The following is a 17,739-nucleotide window of genomic DNA, read 5'->3' on the forward strand; positions in this document are numbered from 1 at the left end:
TATCACTGGTACCATATTTCATAAAGTTTGATGCAGTATTTACAACACTATGAGATCAACATCTGTATCGAGTTTCATCACATTTGCCGTTGTATTAATTTGTGGCTATATCACCCTAATTAGGAAAGTTCATTACTTATGCAGGGCTCGACATAAGCGCTAGCCCACTAGCCCGAGGCTAGTAAATTTTCAAGAGGACTAGTAAAAATGTCTTCGGAGGTAGTCCTGCGGACTAGTGCAATTTTCAAGTTCCGTAGTTGTCCAGGAAAGTTTATCGCTACAAAACTAATGGGACGCCGGGCCACTCATTCGATAAGAATGAACCAAACCTCGATCATTTTATATAAAAATAAACTAACTTTTACCCAAACAAATTGGACAGTGAAACAGTGAAGCAAACTTTATTGATCACCAACTTAAAATGAAACAGTTTACCTGCTACGGAGAATCAAATTGTACTGTACACGCCATAGTAACATTGCCTCGGGAAACATGGCTAAACGCTGAGCATCAAACGGAATTGTCTGCACGTCGTGTATTTTGGTTTGCTTGAAGCTCATCACTTTGCCTAAAAACATGAGCAACCCCACAATTTCGTTCAAACACTGTATCCTTGCCTTTCAAAGAAGATTTTTCTCAAGATTTCTTCAGGGGCATTCCCAAACAACACCTCCGATAGTTCGTAGCCAGCTTGACCCTGCTTTAGAATGCCTCCACATGCTGACCTCCATATATAGTCAAGACCCCCTGGCTTGTTTGAAGCTGATCTTAAAAAGAGCCATCTAGCTTGCCAAAACAGTGCTATGGCAAGTTGCTACTGCTTGTACAGGTGAGGGAATTCCTCACCGATAATAACTTGGTGCTAGCAACTTATTGTTTTGCCATTTTAGTGGAAAAGTGTAAATTATTGGGGCAATAATAGTGAAGTGAACCTTAAAACCGTAGTGAAAAAACAACGTATGAAATGGGTGTATCAGACTGTTGTATCCAATCACTTCTGGGAGTCATTGGTTATTTTTGTGCTAATCACATTTTGTTACCAGTAACTGGCAAAAACTTATAAAAGGCACAAGCACATGAAATGGCAAAATGCAACATTTTTACTATTAAAAACAAAATTTTTCACAAACCATTATTACAAATGATAGGTCCTCCCCACAAGCTGGTCAATTTTAAAATGTGATATATGTCAAAAATACGAAGGCACTCCACAGGAACATTTGTGAATGGCTGTATGAATTTCAGTTCTGGAGAAAAAAATCTGTCCCATTATGAACAAACATGTTCTTTGCAAATTAATGGCGCACTACCTGAGCTATGAAGAATTTTCCAACAAATTCATTCCTACGTCTGATTTTATTCTTGATGGTAATAGGCTATTTTGATGACCTCTACTCCTACACAGGACATTTCATTCAGGTTATTTTTGTGGTTTATATATGATTCAAAGTTAAACATTTTGCAGTAAGCAAATGTGCTAGTCTTGCATGAAAGTTAGTTATTGGGTTTAAAAACCTTTGCGACAAAAAATATGAGAATGGTCATATACACCTCTTTACAACATGAGAGCAACATTTGGCTTAATTTGCTTTAGCAGGACTAGTAGATTTCATTAAGGACTACTAAAAATGAACTGCTACTAGTCCTTCGGGCTAGTGGATGATTTGACCTTGCGTCGAGCTCTGCTTATGCAATTACAAATTAATTAAAATGACACTGATAAATGTCTTTTTCAATGTTAAAGCAATGTGAGCTTAACATCAGTTAACATCTGTATAAAGTTTCATGAATTTGATGCAGTACATATTTCTTGACATATCAGCCTACTTACGAAACTTCAATAATTGACATGTTACTGCTACATGACGTGAAACAAATTGACGAGCATATGTATTAAATAGGTCAATGTCCTTGTACCAACTTTGAATGATACTGGTGGAAATATGTCTGAGTTATGGCTCTGTACATTTGAAAATTGTAACAAAATCACCGCCATGCAGCGATATTTGATCTTACTGTTTAAAAAATCAACATGTATATGTATGACGTAAGTCAATGTACATGTACCAACTTTGAATAAGATCAGTTGAGACTTGCCAGAGTTATGGCTCTCGACATGGAACAACCATACCAAAATTGCTACCATGTGGCCATATTGGACCATCTCGTGAAACCAATCGACATACATATGTATAAATAAGTCAATGTCCTTGTACCAACTTTGAATAAATATGCTTGATACATGTCTGAGTTATGGTTCCGGACATGAAAAAATCGGGAAAAAAATGGCCACACGGAGGCCATATTGGATTGTATCATAAAACAAATCAATGTGCATATGTATGACATAGGTCAACGTCCTTGTGCTAAGTTTGAATAAAATCGGTGAATAAAATTAGTTGAGACATGCCCAAGTTTTGGCTAAGGACACAAAAAAATTGTAACAAATGGCTGCCATGCAGCCATATTGGATCATATCATGAAACAGATTGACATACATATGTATGACATAGGTTAATGTCCTTGTACCAACTTTGAATAAAATCGGTTGAGATATGCCTGAGAGTATTATGGCTCTGTACATGAAAATCGTAACAAAATGGCCGCAAGGCAGCCATATTGGATCGTATCACATAACAAATTGACATGCATATGTATGACATTAGTCAATCTCCTTGTACCAACTTTGAATAAAATCGGTTGAAACATGTCTGAGTTATGGCTCTGTACATGAAAACATCGTAATAAAATGGCTGCCTAGCGGCCATATTGGATTGTATCACATAACAAATCAACGTACATATGTATGACATAGGTCAATGTCCTTGTACCAACTTTGAATAAAATCGGTTGAGATATGCCTGAGTTATGGCTCTGTATATGAAAAAAATCGTAACAAAATGGCCACACAGCAGCCATATTGGATCGTATCACAAAACAAATTGACGTGCATATCTATGACATTGGTCAATGTCCTTGTACCAACTTTGAATAAAATCGGTTAAAACATGTCTGAGTTATGGCTCTGTATATGAAAAAAATTGTAATAAAATGGCCGCCTGGCGGCCATATTGGATCGTATCACAAAACAAATCGACGTGCATATCTATGAAATTGGTCAATGTTCTTGTACCAATGTTGAATAAAATCGGTTGAAACATGTCTGAGTTATGGCTCTGTACATGAAAAAATCGTAATAAAATGGCCGCCTGGCGGCCATATTGGATCGTATCACAAAACAAATCGACGTGCATATCTATGACACTGGTCTATGTCCTTGTACCAACTTTGAATAAAATCGGTTGAAACATGTCTGAGTTATGGCTCTGTACATGAAAAAAATCGTCATAAAATGGCCGCCTGGCGGCCATATTGAATCGTATCACAAAACAAATTGACGTGCATATCTATGACATTGGTCAATGTCCTTGTACCAACTTTGAATAAAATCGGTTGAAACATGTCTGAGTTATGGCTCTGTACATGAAAAAATCGTAATAAATGGCCGCCTGGCGGCCATATTGGATCGTATCACAAAACAAATCGACGTGCATCTGTATGACATATGAAGTAATCCTTGTACCAAGTTTGAATGAAATCGCTTCTTGCATCTCTGAGATATCTGCGTGAACGGACGGACGGACGCACACACGCACGCACGCACGCACGCACGCACGGACGCACGCACGGACATGACCAAACCTATAAGTCCCCCCGGACGGTGTCCGTGGGGACTAATAACAGACTCTGCTCTGACCATTAACGTTTATTTGTGGCCGCGGGCTCGAGGAAAGCCAAATTAATGGCTCGGCAAGCCTCGCCTGTTAATTTTTGGCTTTCCTCTCGCCCTTGCCAACAAATAAACGTTAATGGTCAGCGCGTCGCCTGTTATTTCTATATTATTACGATGCAGTTGGGTGATCAATATTCAAAATGTCAGTTTAAACTCTTGATATAACAAGTCATTGACAATGACATAGTCCCCACTTGTAATAGGCGTATTAGTCTTGATGGGGCAGGGAAATGTGGTCATTAAGAAGTATCAATGGAGTGTATATGTTCAGATCTATGGACGCATAGGTCTATGTCATTGTTCCCAATTTGAAATAAGAGGCATGTCTAAGTGATGGTTCTAAATCGGGAAAAAAGATCAGACCTCTAGCTGTATTGGCCAGCCAAGAAATACATATACGCATAATAAATGAGGTACAAGATGTGACATCTTAAGGTCTATTATCCTATCAAAATGGAAGCGTAAAGAACTTGTGATTACAGAGTTATGCTATATATATGCATAATCAAGGTCAAAGGTCATCAAGGTCATGTGACATTTTGAAAAAAAAATTGTATTGCTAATTAATCCATATATGCCAAAATTCAGACCTCTAGCTCTATTGGCTCGCCCACAATAATAATGGGCATAATTAACGAGGTAGAGCATGTGTTGTCATAAGGTCTCCCATCCTACTAAATATAAAGGACATAGCACTTGTGGTTACTTATTTATTGACATAATCGTGTATTTTAGGTAAAAGGTTATCGAGGTCACATGACATTTTGTCAAAAAATTTCTATCCTATAGTCTATCCCTATATACCAAAAATCATACATCTAGCTCTATTGGCTCGCTCAAAATTAGATATGTACATAATTAATGAGGTACAATATGTGGCGTCATAAGGTGTCCCATCATACCAAATATGAAGGGTGTAGCACTTGTGGTTCCTGAGTTATGGACAAATATGTATATTTGAGGTCAAAGGTCATTGAGGTCACGTGACATTTTGTCAAAAAAATTGTATTGCTAAGTTATCCCTATATACCAAAAATCAGACCTCTAGCTCTATTGGCTCGCTCAAAATTAGATATGTGCATAATTAATGAGGTACAATATGTGGCGTCATATCCCATCATACCAAATATGAAGAGTGTAGCACTTGTGGTTACTGAGTTATGGACAAATATGTATATTTGAGGTCAAAGGTCACCAAGGTCAAGTGACATTTTGTCAAAAAAATTGTATTGCTAAGTTATCCCTATATACCAAAAATCAGACCTCTAGCTCTATTGGCTCGCTCAAAATTAGATATGCACATAATTAATGAGGTACAATATGTGGCGTCATAGGGTGTCCCATCATACCATGTATATGAAAGGTTTAGCACTTGTGGTTACTGAGTTATGGACAAATATGTATATTCGAGGTCAAAGGTCACCAAGGTCACGTGACATTTTGTCAAAGTGTCTGAGATATCTGCGTGAACGGATGGACTCACGGACGGACATGACCCAATCTATAAGCCCCCTGGACTTTATCTGTGGGGACTAAAAACTGTGTCACTGCATCCTTTTTGCAATATGAATACGATGAGAAACTAAATTTTTATTTTTCTTGGCCTTATACATGGGAGTCTATGGACTGCCTTATACATGGGAGTCTATGGACTGCCTTATACATGGGAGTCTATGGACTGCCTTATACATGGGAGTCTATGGAGATGAAAACTAAAAAGTCCTCTAACACGGCCAAATTTGATCGCATTGTGAAACAAATCGACGTGCATCTGTATGAGGTAGGGTACTATCCTTGTACCAAGTTTGAACGAAATCGCTCCAGGCGTCTCTGAGATATCTGCGTGAACGGACGGACGGACGCACGGACGCACGGACGCACGGACGGACGGACGGACGGACGGACGGACATGACCAAACCTATAGTCCCCCCGGACGGTGTCCGTGGGGACTAACAACGATTGGTATTGATTTCCAATTTGTGTTCCTTTCAACTATCCTATCCTAGAATATTACTCTGTTTCATCTAAGTTTTCATAAACTGTGCAGCTGTATGATAAACTATGGCATGACTAATACACTCTGTGTCAGTGTATTGACTTGCCATGAATCATGACAGCACCAAGAGTGTCTGCAGTAACTCCCATCACAGCATTCAAGGAAGACCATTAAAGTGGGCAGGCATTGTTGTTTGTTACAATTTTATACAACTTATTTTAATGCCAATGGTCAATATCTGAACCTGAAATTATGCACAGACTGTGCATAGTTGAGGGATCAATCATCAGATTCTCATGTTTCACATCAGTTTGTCATTTTAAGAGGACATGTTCTGAAGATGTGTTGTTCTGATTGACATTGTTCTGGGGAGTCAACCACCATGTGCCATCACTCTGTGCCATGCTGTGTGCCATCACTCTGTGCCATGCTGTGTGCTGACCAGTTTTTTAAGAACACATCCACACTCCACAACAGTTTACGTGTATGATGAATATTGATCTTCAGAACTTAACATTGCCACAAAACTGCAAACATCTCGGAAAAAACACTGACTTTGTCATTGATTTTGCACAATCCATGTTGTAATTACAGGGTAAAATATAAACCTTTGGTATTCAAATTGATTTAACCTGTTCATCCCCAATTCCCTGTAAACAGGTCCACACTCACCATTGATAACAATGGGTTTTGGCCAAACCATGGTGGTGAAAGGGTAAAAAGATTATGCAAAAAGACAATGTTACTTTTAAAGTTGAGCTTAGATATTTTGTTTTCTGGCATTAATAACAATTTAAATGGAATATTATTAAAATATTCTCACCAAGCTTGTTGCTTTGTGAGGCTGCCCTCGTAGGGCAGGTGGTACATAGGCTGCAGCTTTTGGCTCTGGTTTGGATGGACTGATAGCCGATGGAACAGCCTTGTACACTATTGCTTTCTCTGGAAGCACTCCCTCTAGGAATTTCTGCCAGGTGACTTCCCACAACTCTGACACTTCAGTTTCATGCAGTAAGCTGCCTGTGTAGTGCCATATTTTGAACCTAGACAATGAAAGTTATTATTAGTGTCAGCAATTATGGTTTGGTAGATAATAACTGCTCTAAACTCTTCTATTTCATACACTTGTACTCAAAAAGTAGCACAATCTAGTAATATATGGTGATACAGATTGTGGACCAACAAATTTCATTTAGGTCTTGTAACCTTTGACAATATTTTCATGATGTTGTTCAAGAAAAACATTTTCTTCTTCCTAAAGTATAATGCAATCAAAAATATTAGCCTTGCCCACAAAATACATTGTGTACAATATTGTTTACACATGCCAAGAATTCTGTTGTCAACAATAACATTAGACACGACACACATAGAGGTTTTGTTGACAAGGTGAGTATTGGCATTTTGACATCATTAATGATTTTGAAATTAGAATAGAAAACTGATTTTTCACAGTTACAGCTAATGCAGCTTTAACTGGTAATTCCAAATTCTAACTTACCCATTTCCAACTCTGAGCCTTGGTGAACACGTGGCAGTGAGAATGTGTTCTCCATCTGGTGACCACTCAAAATATGTAGAATCACTGGCCGTCATTTTGCTAATGTTCTTAAAATTCTTACGATCCCAAAATTCCTAAAATTTTAGAAGCACAAAAAAATGTCATAAGATATATTGGTACCTCCAGCCATAGTAATGTTGATAAGGCCAAGTTGATTCAACCAGAAATACTGTTTATATGTAAACAAAATCAATGATGCCTGGGGTAGCAGGGCTGTTAGCAACTGACATCAATGATGCCTGGGGTAGCAGGGCTGTTAGCAACTGACATCAATGATGCCTGGGGTAGCAGGGCTGTTAGCAACTGACATCAATGATGCCTGGGTAGCAGGGCTGTTAGCAACTGACATCAATGATGCCTGGGGTAGCAGGGCTGTTAGCAACTGACATCAATGATGCCTGGGGTAGCAGGGCTGTTAGCAACTGACATCAATGATGCCTGGGGTAGCAGGGCTGTTAGCAACTGACATCAATGATTCCTGGGGTAGCAGGGCTGTTAGCAACTGACATCAATGATGCCTGGGGTAGCAGGGCTGTTAGCAACTGACATCAATGATGCCTGGGGTAGCAGGGCTGTTAGCCAACTGACATCATTGTTCTTTCATTAATATGCAGAAATAAATATTTGTCTGCACTTTTAGATTACACTTTTGAAATAAAACATGCAAGAATGATGAAAATACATCTAAGTAAACATCTGCTAGTGTAACAATGAATACCAAAATACATATTTCCTTCTCAAGACTATGATCTGCAACAATGACTGTGAACGCAACAGTGACAAAACATGTGAGCATACAAGCAGAAGTGTTGGATGTTACACATGCATAGCTATATTTGGTAACAAACAGTGCTACTGAATCAGATTTTTGCATAATGGCACCTGGTAATAAGATAATAGCATGTGTGCTAATTTTGCCTCTTTGACTCTATTAACTAGTGTCTTGATAGCATCTTCAGTATGACTAAGGTGAGTGAATGTGCCACAGGAAGAGTTTACAATACCTTTTGATAGCTTGTATGGACTTATTTTTAAGTCTGTGCACTACATTTGTGTAAAACAAAAATATATTTTCCCCATAGAGTGAGAAGGCCACATGCTTGGCCAATAATGGCCTACAGATAGTGTGTATAGACTTTTGTGTTTCCAGTTTTGATACTTACAATGTTGCCTCTAAGGTTACCAAAGCCAGCCAGACAAATGAGTGAATATAGTCAAGGAGATAAGCAATCATATTTATGAATATTAATGGAACGTTGAATGAGCTGCATTGTATTGAGTCTAAAGCACTATGCATGATCAGTACATTATTTTGTTTCATGATATGATCCAATATGGTTGTCAAAGTCTGCAATTTTAGACAGATTCCATGACTGAAACAATGGGGAAAAATATTGCAATAAAGCCATTTGTTTAGTTGTTGCATCTGTGAAGAGAAAGTATGTGGAGATGTGTTCCCTGAATGCTATTATATTGAGAATAAATGATTGAACCATATCTATGATGAAGACTTTACTTATTTCATTGATGATGTTAGGTATAAATCATAAACGACTGAAAAACAAGAAATGTCCCCTCTTGTTTGATCCTGTTTTAATTCAAACAGACTTCAACGACAGTGAAAATTGAGGCATTAACCCCTTGACTACCAAGGCCAATGTATTCCTATATACCAGGCCCCTTATGTAAATATTGATAAAATCTTGGATGTGGTCATTGCATGAACACTGCTTAGAGTAAAAATTAAGTAAGTACCAATAAACCATATATTTTCTGAATCAGCATGAAATTTCCCACTTTTTCATACATAAGTTTTGTATTTCCAGGTCACGTGACTGATCACATGACATACCATGTGACCAGAGTTGGCAAAGAATATGAATATTTGAAGCATCAGGACGTGTTTTGAATCCATAAAATGACGCAAATTTGAATACAGTTGCAATTTTCATGGCATTGTCTTTACACATATGTAATAATAACTACCCTTTACTTTATTTATAGATGTACCTATTTAAGATTTTTCTCACAAAAGGCAGAGTAAATGAACCACAAACATCAGCATCTGACATGATTCTGTATTTGAAAATCAACACATTTTATATTTGTAAACGCCTGCTTTATGTCTTCCTTGCAGAAACATGCATCTAAAATGGTTATGATTTATCAAAAAATAATTCACAATATTTAAAAATACATTTTAGGGAACAACATATCACATGACCAAACACATGACCAGTCATGTGACCAGTCATATTGATAATATGGCTGCTATAAAATTCCACTGGCTTATAGTAAAAAATTGTATTTCTTCTAGTTATATTCAAGAATATTGCTGTTAATAGAACATATTTACATATAAATAGTTTGTTTTCAATAAATAAACATTTCATTTCATTAAAAAAAACAAACCATAAACATCTTCGCGATCGTCCGTATTTCTGAAAACTGTAAACAATCAGCGCGACGCTTCTGTGATCAGCCTGACCTTTTAGGGTCGAGGTCATGGGTCACGACATTTGCTTCCTGATTTTGGCCATACTCGGACGTACGGGGGCGCAATCACATTCAGGTCAGATCGGAATACATTAATCTTAGTCGCGCTGCATGCCGAAATTACGGATTTTTAGGGACAAAAACGAAGCAAATATGCCTATTTAACTGTGCCGGATATATCCGGCACTCAAGGTATATGGTAATTCAATATGGCGCCGGATATATCCGGCGCCATAGGTAGTCAAGGGGTTAAAAGGATATTTGAGCCTTGTGGATTGAAGTGTACTGTATTCCTAGGTCCAGTTCCAAAGTCAAACACCGGTTCACATTTCAAGTTGAACAGCGTGGCCTTGGCTGGCATAACTGTTGGTTGTTATTAAGGAGTACACCTATATATGTAAATGATATGTAAATGAAGAGAATGCATGCAATTCTAATTCAACCAATCAGAGCAGAGATATTACTTTAAATAAAGTACATAGCACTGACAAACCTCAATGTCTTTGGCAGTTTTCTTTTGACATGTACATATATATTCTTGAAGTGGCTGAGTTGCTGTTTTTTGGGGATTTTTGTGCTCAGCTGGAGTGAACTTGCCCTACTTATATCAACCACCAACCAAACTAATACCAACACATGATATGATGAGTGAAATATACCCTTTCTGTAGAAAAAGGGAAGATCAAAGATTGTTAGAACAGCTGTTGACTTATCGGCCTCAAATTCTAGATGTTACCAGAAACTGTGCTCCACTTTTCTTCTTAAGTTTGTCTGCAAATGGAGTGGAAGGCACCATTTGCTGTTTACTCTTCCAACATGTTTCAATTGACTTGTCTAATGAGACATAAAATCGTATTTGAAGAAAGATACCTTGTCCACATTAGATGCAAATATATTGTAAACATCTTCTTTTTTTCCCCTCAAAAGTTGGCTATGTTAGAGCAACAGGAAGTGACAAAACTCAAATAAATTTCATACATAAAGTAAATTTTTCAGAATACTTATATGCAAACACCCACCCACACATACACACATGTTATCAATTCCTTTTAATACACTCTGAAACATTCCTATTATTTTACACAAATGTTTTTCGACACACATTTTCCGTGGCGTCAACTGTGAACCAAAGGATACACCCATAGACAACACAAAATTCAGTTGAATTCACATTCCAATCTACACTATAGATTGGTCCTTTCTTGGCTGAAAAAGAAACAAATAACAGACATTTAGTTTTTTCAGAATTCGCCATGTGCTGAGGCGGAAAGATAATCTAGTATTGCTAGGCTGAAATTTCATTATCCGAAATAAATCAAAATAGATTTTGAAACTGAATTTATTTTTAAATAGCCCAGGAATATTAACATTTGTATTGATATGTATTACATTTTGCTCATAATATTTTGTTATTTGAAGCCAGCATGAAGAAATTTGGAATTTTATTCCTTTCATTCAATTTTGCTATAAGGAGATCAATATTATTTCACACATTAAACATGTAAAATAATGGGCTATAAAGTACTAAAATTTGGTAGTATAAGTGTTACTTTGTTACTTTGAAAAGATTTTCAACTTTCAGTTATCCTGGCTGCACAGATCAAAGTGATTGGGTATTTCAAAAAGGTCAAAGGTTAGAGGTCACTTAGGAGGGTCAGACAACACACCTAAAGGCACAACACTGGTTTCTCCTTTGGTACTGATATAATGAAGTGTCTGTTCTCCATAATACGAAGCACCAGTCTGATCAACATCTGTTGTTGTTATAATTAACAGATCAGTTCCTATTGGGACAGAAAATGAAACATGAGTTATATCTCAGCATGGCATTTATGGAACAGACTGTGAAATGCAAGATTTTACAGATGAAAAGATACGGTGACTGAAAGTGACAGGCACTTGAGAGGCTAGCTGTGTAAATCAAACTACCTTGGTTAAAATTTTCGGCTTTGGTGGCTTGTACAAGTCACAATCTTTTTGAAAGAGACAAACACTGTCTTTTAAAAGATTATGTACTTCCTTTTCATGAGAGGTTTTACTGGTATTATTTGACTTGTGAAACCTTGTTGAAATATTAGTCAACAAAGAAATACAATATCCCTGTTTACTTATGTAACTGGCTAACTCAACTGAAAACCTACTATGCAAAATTAATGCAGCAGTGACGCAAGAAAGCCTTCCTCGATTCAAGAAAATTTGACATGTTGCATGTTACGGTACATAAGCTGACTCACAGAAAGTTCAAAAATTTGTAATTGGTGAAAAGCCTATAGCAAGGTCAGAGCCACTGTAAGAAAATGTTTCTTCATTATATCTACTCGCACTACAGGAGCATAGCTAGGTCACCTAATATATAAATATATTTCACTGCGAAGAATAAACAAATATCTTGATGTAACCAAAAATATGATAAAATAGTTAAAGGAAAAGTTAACAAATGAAATTGAGATGTTTTCCTCAACAATGCAGCATAATCCACTGCTTGTTGACAAAAATCATGGCAGAATATTCACCTTTCTTGTTCCAGAGCATTGAAACCCGATCTGCTTTGAAGAAACTCTTGTTGGCAATGGTTGATCCTGGACCTTCTAGATTTGGATATTTGTAGACACGGACAAACGACGGAGCACCCTGCCAAAATAAATATTAAATAAGGAATAATTATGGCTAACTTGTGAATAAATAAAATAAACTACAAATGTGATGTACAACCAGTTAATTCAAGTTACTGCATCAATAGAAGAAGATAATGTAAAAGAGTTAATGACATGCTAATTTTATGAATCACTCTATGTTGGATGGGTGGTCTCATCAGGGAGCAGAGTGTCAATCACATTATGGCGCAACATGATTGGTTAAAACAAACTTGTGCATGAAAGAAGGGATATGCATGCTGCCAATTCATCATCATAGTAGTTCTAATGATTATTGAAAGTAAGCAAACAAGAGATGCATTGGTAATAAACGACATTGCAAATGAAAAAGTTTACAATCTCACCTTTGATCCAGGTACGTAGGTTGCAACTTTACATGGCATTTCACCAGGAGAGAGTCGGAAATCAACTACTTTCTGGATGTGAAGTTTTCTTGCTATGGTATCTAGTGAAGGAGTAATAACTCAGATGATTATTATACAGCCTACTGCATCTGATTACATTCCTCAATACTATACCCTTGCTTTCCAGTGCACAGGTCCCTGACTGATTATACACCACTGCTATACTGAACAAATCTCTCAATACCTTGGTCATATCAGATTAAACATTGTTGTCTCTCGATGCTATGAGCTTATCCTCATGTAACAGTCAATTTCATCCTTTCAACTGGAAAAAAGAAATATGGTCAAGAGAGACAGTTGTTGCCCACGGTAAAACAAATTATAAAGTGTGTATTCTTTGCTTAGATTATTCAAATCGTATAATAATCTTATGCTTCTAGAATTATAAAATTATATGAAAGTCATATAAATAATATAAAGTTGCAATCTCAGAACTATATAAATCAGGAACACCATTAAGCCTGCCCTTCCAGACACATCTTGCACTCTGACACCTCCATATATTGACCCTTTCGACTTTCGGTCAGCACAAAAAACACAGATACCCTGAAGATCACTCTGGCACATACTGCTGTGACATTCAATATCAATACCAGGTCAGGTCAGTAAAAATCAATACATTCCTAGCAAGATTACAGTGATTACAGCAAAATTGTATTTTACATGGTTTTATAAAGTCGAGTTTCTAAAATATGTTATGTGAGACATGTTATGTTATACTGGTTTCAATGCAACTTCACCTGATAAGGATGAGATAAACTTGGCAGGGAAAGTGTTAAGGAGGGTATTCATTTCAAATGTGTAGGTCTTTTATCCACCTGACCTTTGTAATTACTTTTGAATATATGGTCCATTTGTAGATTCTTCTACTCACACATCTTGTCAGCCCTATAAAAAGTTCTCCCCAGATACTCACCAAAGTTATTGTTTTCAAAGAAATGGATTTCATTGTTAACGTTCCTGGAACAAATGCTCTCGTCGGAGGACCACTTGGGGCACCTGTATGTAAACACACAGTGTGATCAAAAACACAATTATACACTTTGCTCATCATCCAAAGTTGGATTGCAAATGTTACTAAAACACACTGAACCCTTACAGTACAACAGCCCTCCAAGACAGATTTACAGAAATCAAAAGGTTCCCAGAGTTTTTCAACTATTCAAAGTGAAAAGGAGGCAACTTATATCAACATTCATTTCATCAAGGGTTATTTTTTCCCCCCGAGAGTTCATAGAGAGCAGCCATGGTGAATTTAGCACAGATAAAAATACAATTGAATACCTTCGATTACACGTGACAAGACAAGGTTGGCTTCCAGGCCAATTTGACACACAACAGACAAATGAATAAAGCATGTTTTCTTTCAACTCAAACTTGTACAGAGCTGACCCCTGAAGATTTCTAGAATTTCTTAATTTACTCAAGTATTTCAGATGTTTTGCAAAAGTTAGAAAGCACCCTGAATGAGACCCTGATGTTCTGGTAACTTGTGGTGACTAAAAGAAAGCAGGGGAAGGGGTCAGCAGACAGGACTCACCATGTATCTTGTCTCTTCTGTACAAATCCTTTGAGGGACTGGCCAGTTCTCAAATCCCACAAATACAGGTTTGGAGTTCCTGCTGGTGTATCCTTGGTTACTAAAAGAGACAAGTGAGCATCCACATGACTAATACCTCTAGATTCAATTTGTTCTGTCTTGCAGGTAGACAAGAAATGTTGAGCAGAAATATTGATTTAATGAACACAAAACACCTTGTGCAGTAATACTTCTTTGCTGTATTGTTGGAGCTTCTGGTCTCAGTGCAACACTAGTTTTCCTCTACACATGAATTATTGTTTGAATTTCAATTACTTTTTTCTAAGATTAGGTCAGTAATTATTTTCTTTGTTTTGCGTCCCTGTGTGTGCAGTATATTGGAAGTTTTCATTGATAAAACACAGTGTATTTGAATGGGACTTAACCACATAGCTATTCTGCCTACCATTCTTTCCTTTATAGATTTTGTAAAATGTACTTGAAATGCTTGCATACTTGTAGAATATCACATTGCATGTCAATTTTGAAGGTGGACAAGAAGTTTCTGCATTGATTCTTGAATGAGTAGTCATATTACACAGAAACAATCAAGTGAATATATAAATAATGCAAGTGGCCATGCAGCTTCTGTAGACATGGATGGTACGGAAGATGTACATAGTATAATACCAGATATATGTGTTCCCATGGAAACACTCACCTGCGTAGGGTTCCCAGGTTGCCAAAATATTATTTCTGGGTGAGAATTGCAGAAACACAGTTTTGGGTCTGTCTATCCTTTGTATCAGGTTGCATGATGGTAACTCGATGACATTTACCCTGGCAAAATGAACAAACACATGAAAAGGAATGTCAGCTGAAGACAGACTGTTATGAGCCTCAGGATAATAAGGTGGAGCTGAGCATCTTTCAAATGTATTCAGTTTGACTCATATGACAATGACTTTAAAATCAAATCTGTTGAAGTTATATCTGTCCCATTTTCTTGAACTGTGGTTGAATTTTCTGAGACAACTAATGACCAATTATAGTGAGTTATGTAATTTGATTTGAGATGAATTTTTTTGAAGTGATTGTCTTTGCAACTGTTTTACTAGACCTGCTAAGCTACAACTCTAGGTAAATTTTGCTGCTGAGTAAGAACAAATTTATGTGAACACCAAGTTTTGCAAATATTCATGGCATTTATGAGTTGCCTATTGTGGAAGGCCTGGGTCCTGAACCCTTTTCCATTTTTCTTTCCTCTGTAACTAAAATGTTAATTTTTGTAAACTTTACGTAATATTCTTGAGCTCTGAAAATGCCAGTGACAAAAGGCACACATATCAGTGCTGTTTCATTTGTTTACTTTTGTACATTGAAGTAGGAAAAAACTGAGCAACAAAATGGCTGCATGATACTTTGCAAAAGACATGTTTTGTTGGGTAAGATAAGTGAACAAATTGTGATCTGATGAATCATGGTTACTCTAGAGTAACCATGGATGAACGCATGAGTCTTGCACACTGACAAACTGGAAAGTCTTTACTTACGATTGTCCATTGCACCATGCAAAGAGACTGCCATCTTCACTGTAAGCTAGTACTTTACATCTTGGACTTGTGTCACTGTAAAGAAACTAAGTTGTTAGAAAAAAGGTATACTACAAATATACAGTGAGAGAAGGTTAACCCTTTCACCATCAGACAGTGGAATATTCCAATTGTTTTCAACGGCCAGTACTTGTAAGGATTCATGATTTTTTCCACTATTTTCCCAGGGTTCTGCCCAGAGTTCCAAGAGTGCTGGACGGCTCATTAATATTCATGAGCATTAATATTCATGAAAAACTGTAACATTTATATGCTTGTATTTTTACATTCTTAGGGCTTGATATACAAATAATAGCCAATTCCAATGTATCTTCAAAGTATTTTTTCAGTTTTAACTGAACAAAACAGAAAGAAAACAATCTTTAGTAGTTGTAAAGGAATCTTTTGAAGCTTCTGAAAAATAATGTACCACTTTTTTGTAATCATTTTCCTGTGCTTATATCATCCCTCACCACTATGAAGTTTGGATTACCATTGCACTGTACCAGCATCCAGTGTTTTTTCAAATGACCTAGGTGGTCTTGTTACTGCTCATGCGCAGACTCTATAGAGTTTAAACCAAGAACTTGGGGTTGGCTAATCGGCCATAGTTTTGAAAGTGGAATTTCTCGATGTAAAATTCACTTCAATTGCTTCTTGATAGTCATTGTAGAATGAGAAAATTCACAAACAGAGAGGCTTGTTGCCACGGACAAGTAACTTTTGGCTTATTGACCTGAAAAATAAGTGAGTGTTCATTGATAATTCAAAGACTGGATTCGTTGACACCAAACTTGCTCGTGACTTTCATTGCATGCAGTCTCTCCACGATGCCACTCATTGAGTTTGAACTGAACATTGAAGAGTACGTTTTAGTTAGAAGTCCTGTTTTTTGTGCTCATTTTCGCTTCCGTACTTCATTTTTGTGGTGTTATAAACCTTGATACAAAGCAAAAAACTTCAGTTTTTCTCCTTCTTTCGATCGTACAGAGATACTGTGTGACAGGAAAACCGTGTCTAGTTCATTAGGGCGATGATCTTGTGAACGTACGTTCAACAGCTGAACAGCTTTTCATATGCAAAATCAGCGTACGGTAATCAACCAGTGGTATTGTTTAAATAGCATTTTATTGAAAGGCATTCTATTATGGGGGCCCGTTCTGGTCAAAATTATGTTTTATTAATTTTAGTATGTTAGAATTAATTTTATGTAGACTGGAATTAATTTACTAGCACCTCGAATTAATTGTATGTTTCTTTTAATTAATTTTTATATGCTTTAATTAATTTTGTGTAGTCATGCCGAATTAATTTTATGTGTTCCAATTAATTATTTCTGCTTATCTTTGCTGTAATTAATTTTATGTAGTCTAGAATTAATTTTGCTAACATTTCAAATTATTTATATGTTTTTTATGTGCCGGAATTAATTTTATGTAGTCTAGATTTAATATATTAATTCCTTCAATTAATTTTGGGTTCAAAATGTTTTCACGTGCTGCAATTTAGCGCAATTAATTTAATGTGTGCTAGAATTAATTTCTACTAGTATCTTGAATTAATTTTGTGTTCGGTCGAAGTAATTATATGTGTTCGCTCGAATTCATTATGTGTTTGAGCGAATTAATTATATGTGTTCGCTCGAATTAATTGTATGTGTTTGCTCGAATTAATTATATGTGTTTGCTCGAATTAATTATATTTGTTTGCTCGAATTAGTTAT

General features: G+C 36.7%; 1 protein-coding gene across 1 annotated transcript in view; it reads right to left on the minus strand.

The window, feature by feature from the left end:
- LOC139118415 (eukaryotic translation initiation factor 2A-like) overlaps window positions 1-17,739 on the minus strand; it is a 33,247-nt gene that overhangs the window by 8,117 nt on the left and 7,391 nt on the right. The window contains exons 3-14 of the mRNA XM_070681714.1: window positions 15,978-16,052; window positions 15,146-15,264; window positions 14,446-14,545; window positions 13,822-13,904; window positions 12,846-12,946; window positions 12,361-12,478; window positions 11,515-11,631; window positions 10,985-11,053; window positions 10,109-10,210; window positions 8,515-8,555; window positions 7,292-7,425; window positions 6,614-6,833 (exon numbers count right to left, since the gene is read on the minus strand). Coding sequence (XP_070537815.1) covers window positions 6,614-6,833; window positions 7,292-7,425; window positions 8,515-8,555; window positions 10,109-10,210; window positions 10,985-11,053; window positions 11,515-11,631; window positions 12,361-12,478; window positions 12,846-12,946; window positions 13,822-13,904; window positions 14,446-14,545; window positions 15,146-15,264; window positions 15,978-16,052 — 1,279 coding nt within the window. The remainder of the gene's footprint in view (window positions 1-6,613; window positions 6,834-7,291; window positions 7,426-8,514; window positions 8,556-10,108; window positions 10,211-10,984; window positions 11,054-11,514; window positions 11,632-12,360; window positions 12,479-12,845; window positions 12,947-13,821; window positions 13,905-14,445; window positions 14,546-15,145; window positions 15,265-15,977; window positions 16,053-17,739) is intronic.

This window comes from Ptychodera flava, chromosome 19, assembly GCF_041260155.1.
Source record: "Ptychodera flava strain L36383 chromosome 19, AS_Pfla_20210202, whole genome shotgun sequence".
NCBI lineage: Eukaryota > Metazoa > Hemichordata > Enteropneusta > Ptychoderidae > Ptychodera > Ptychodera flava.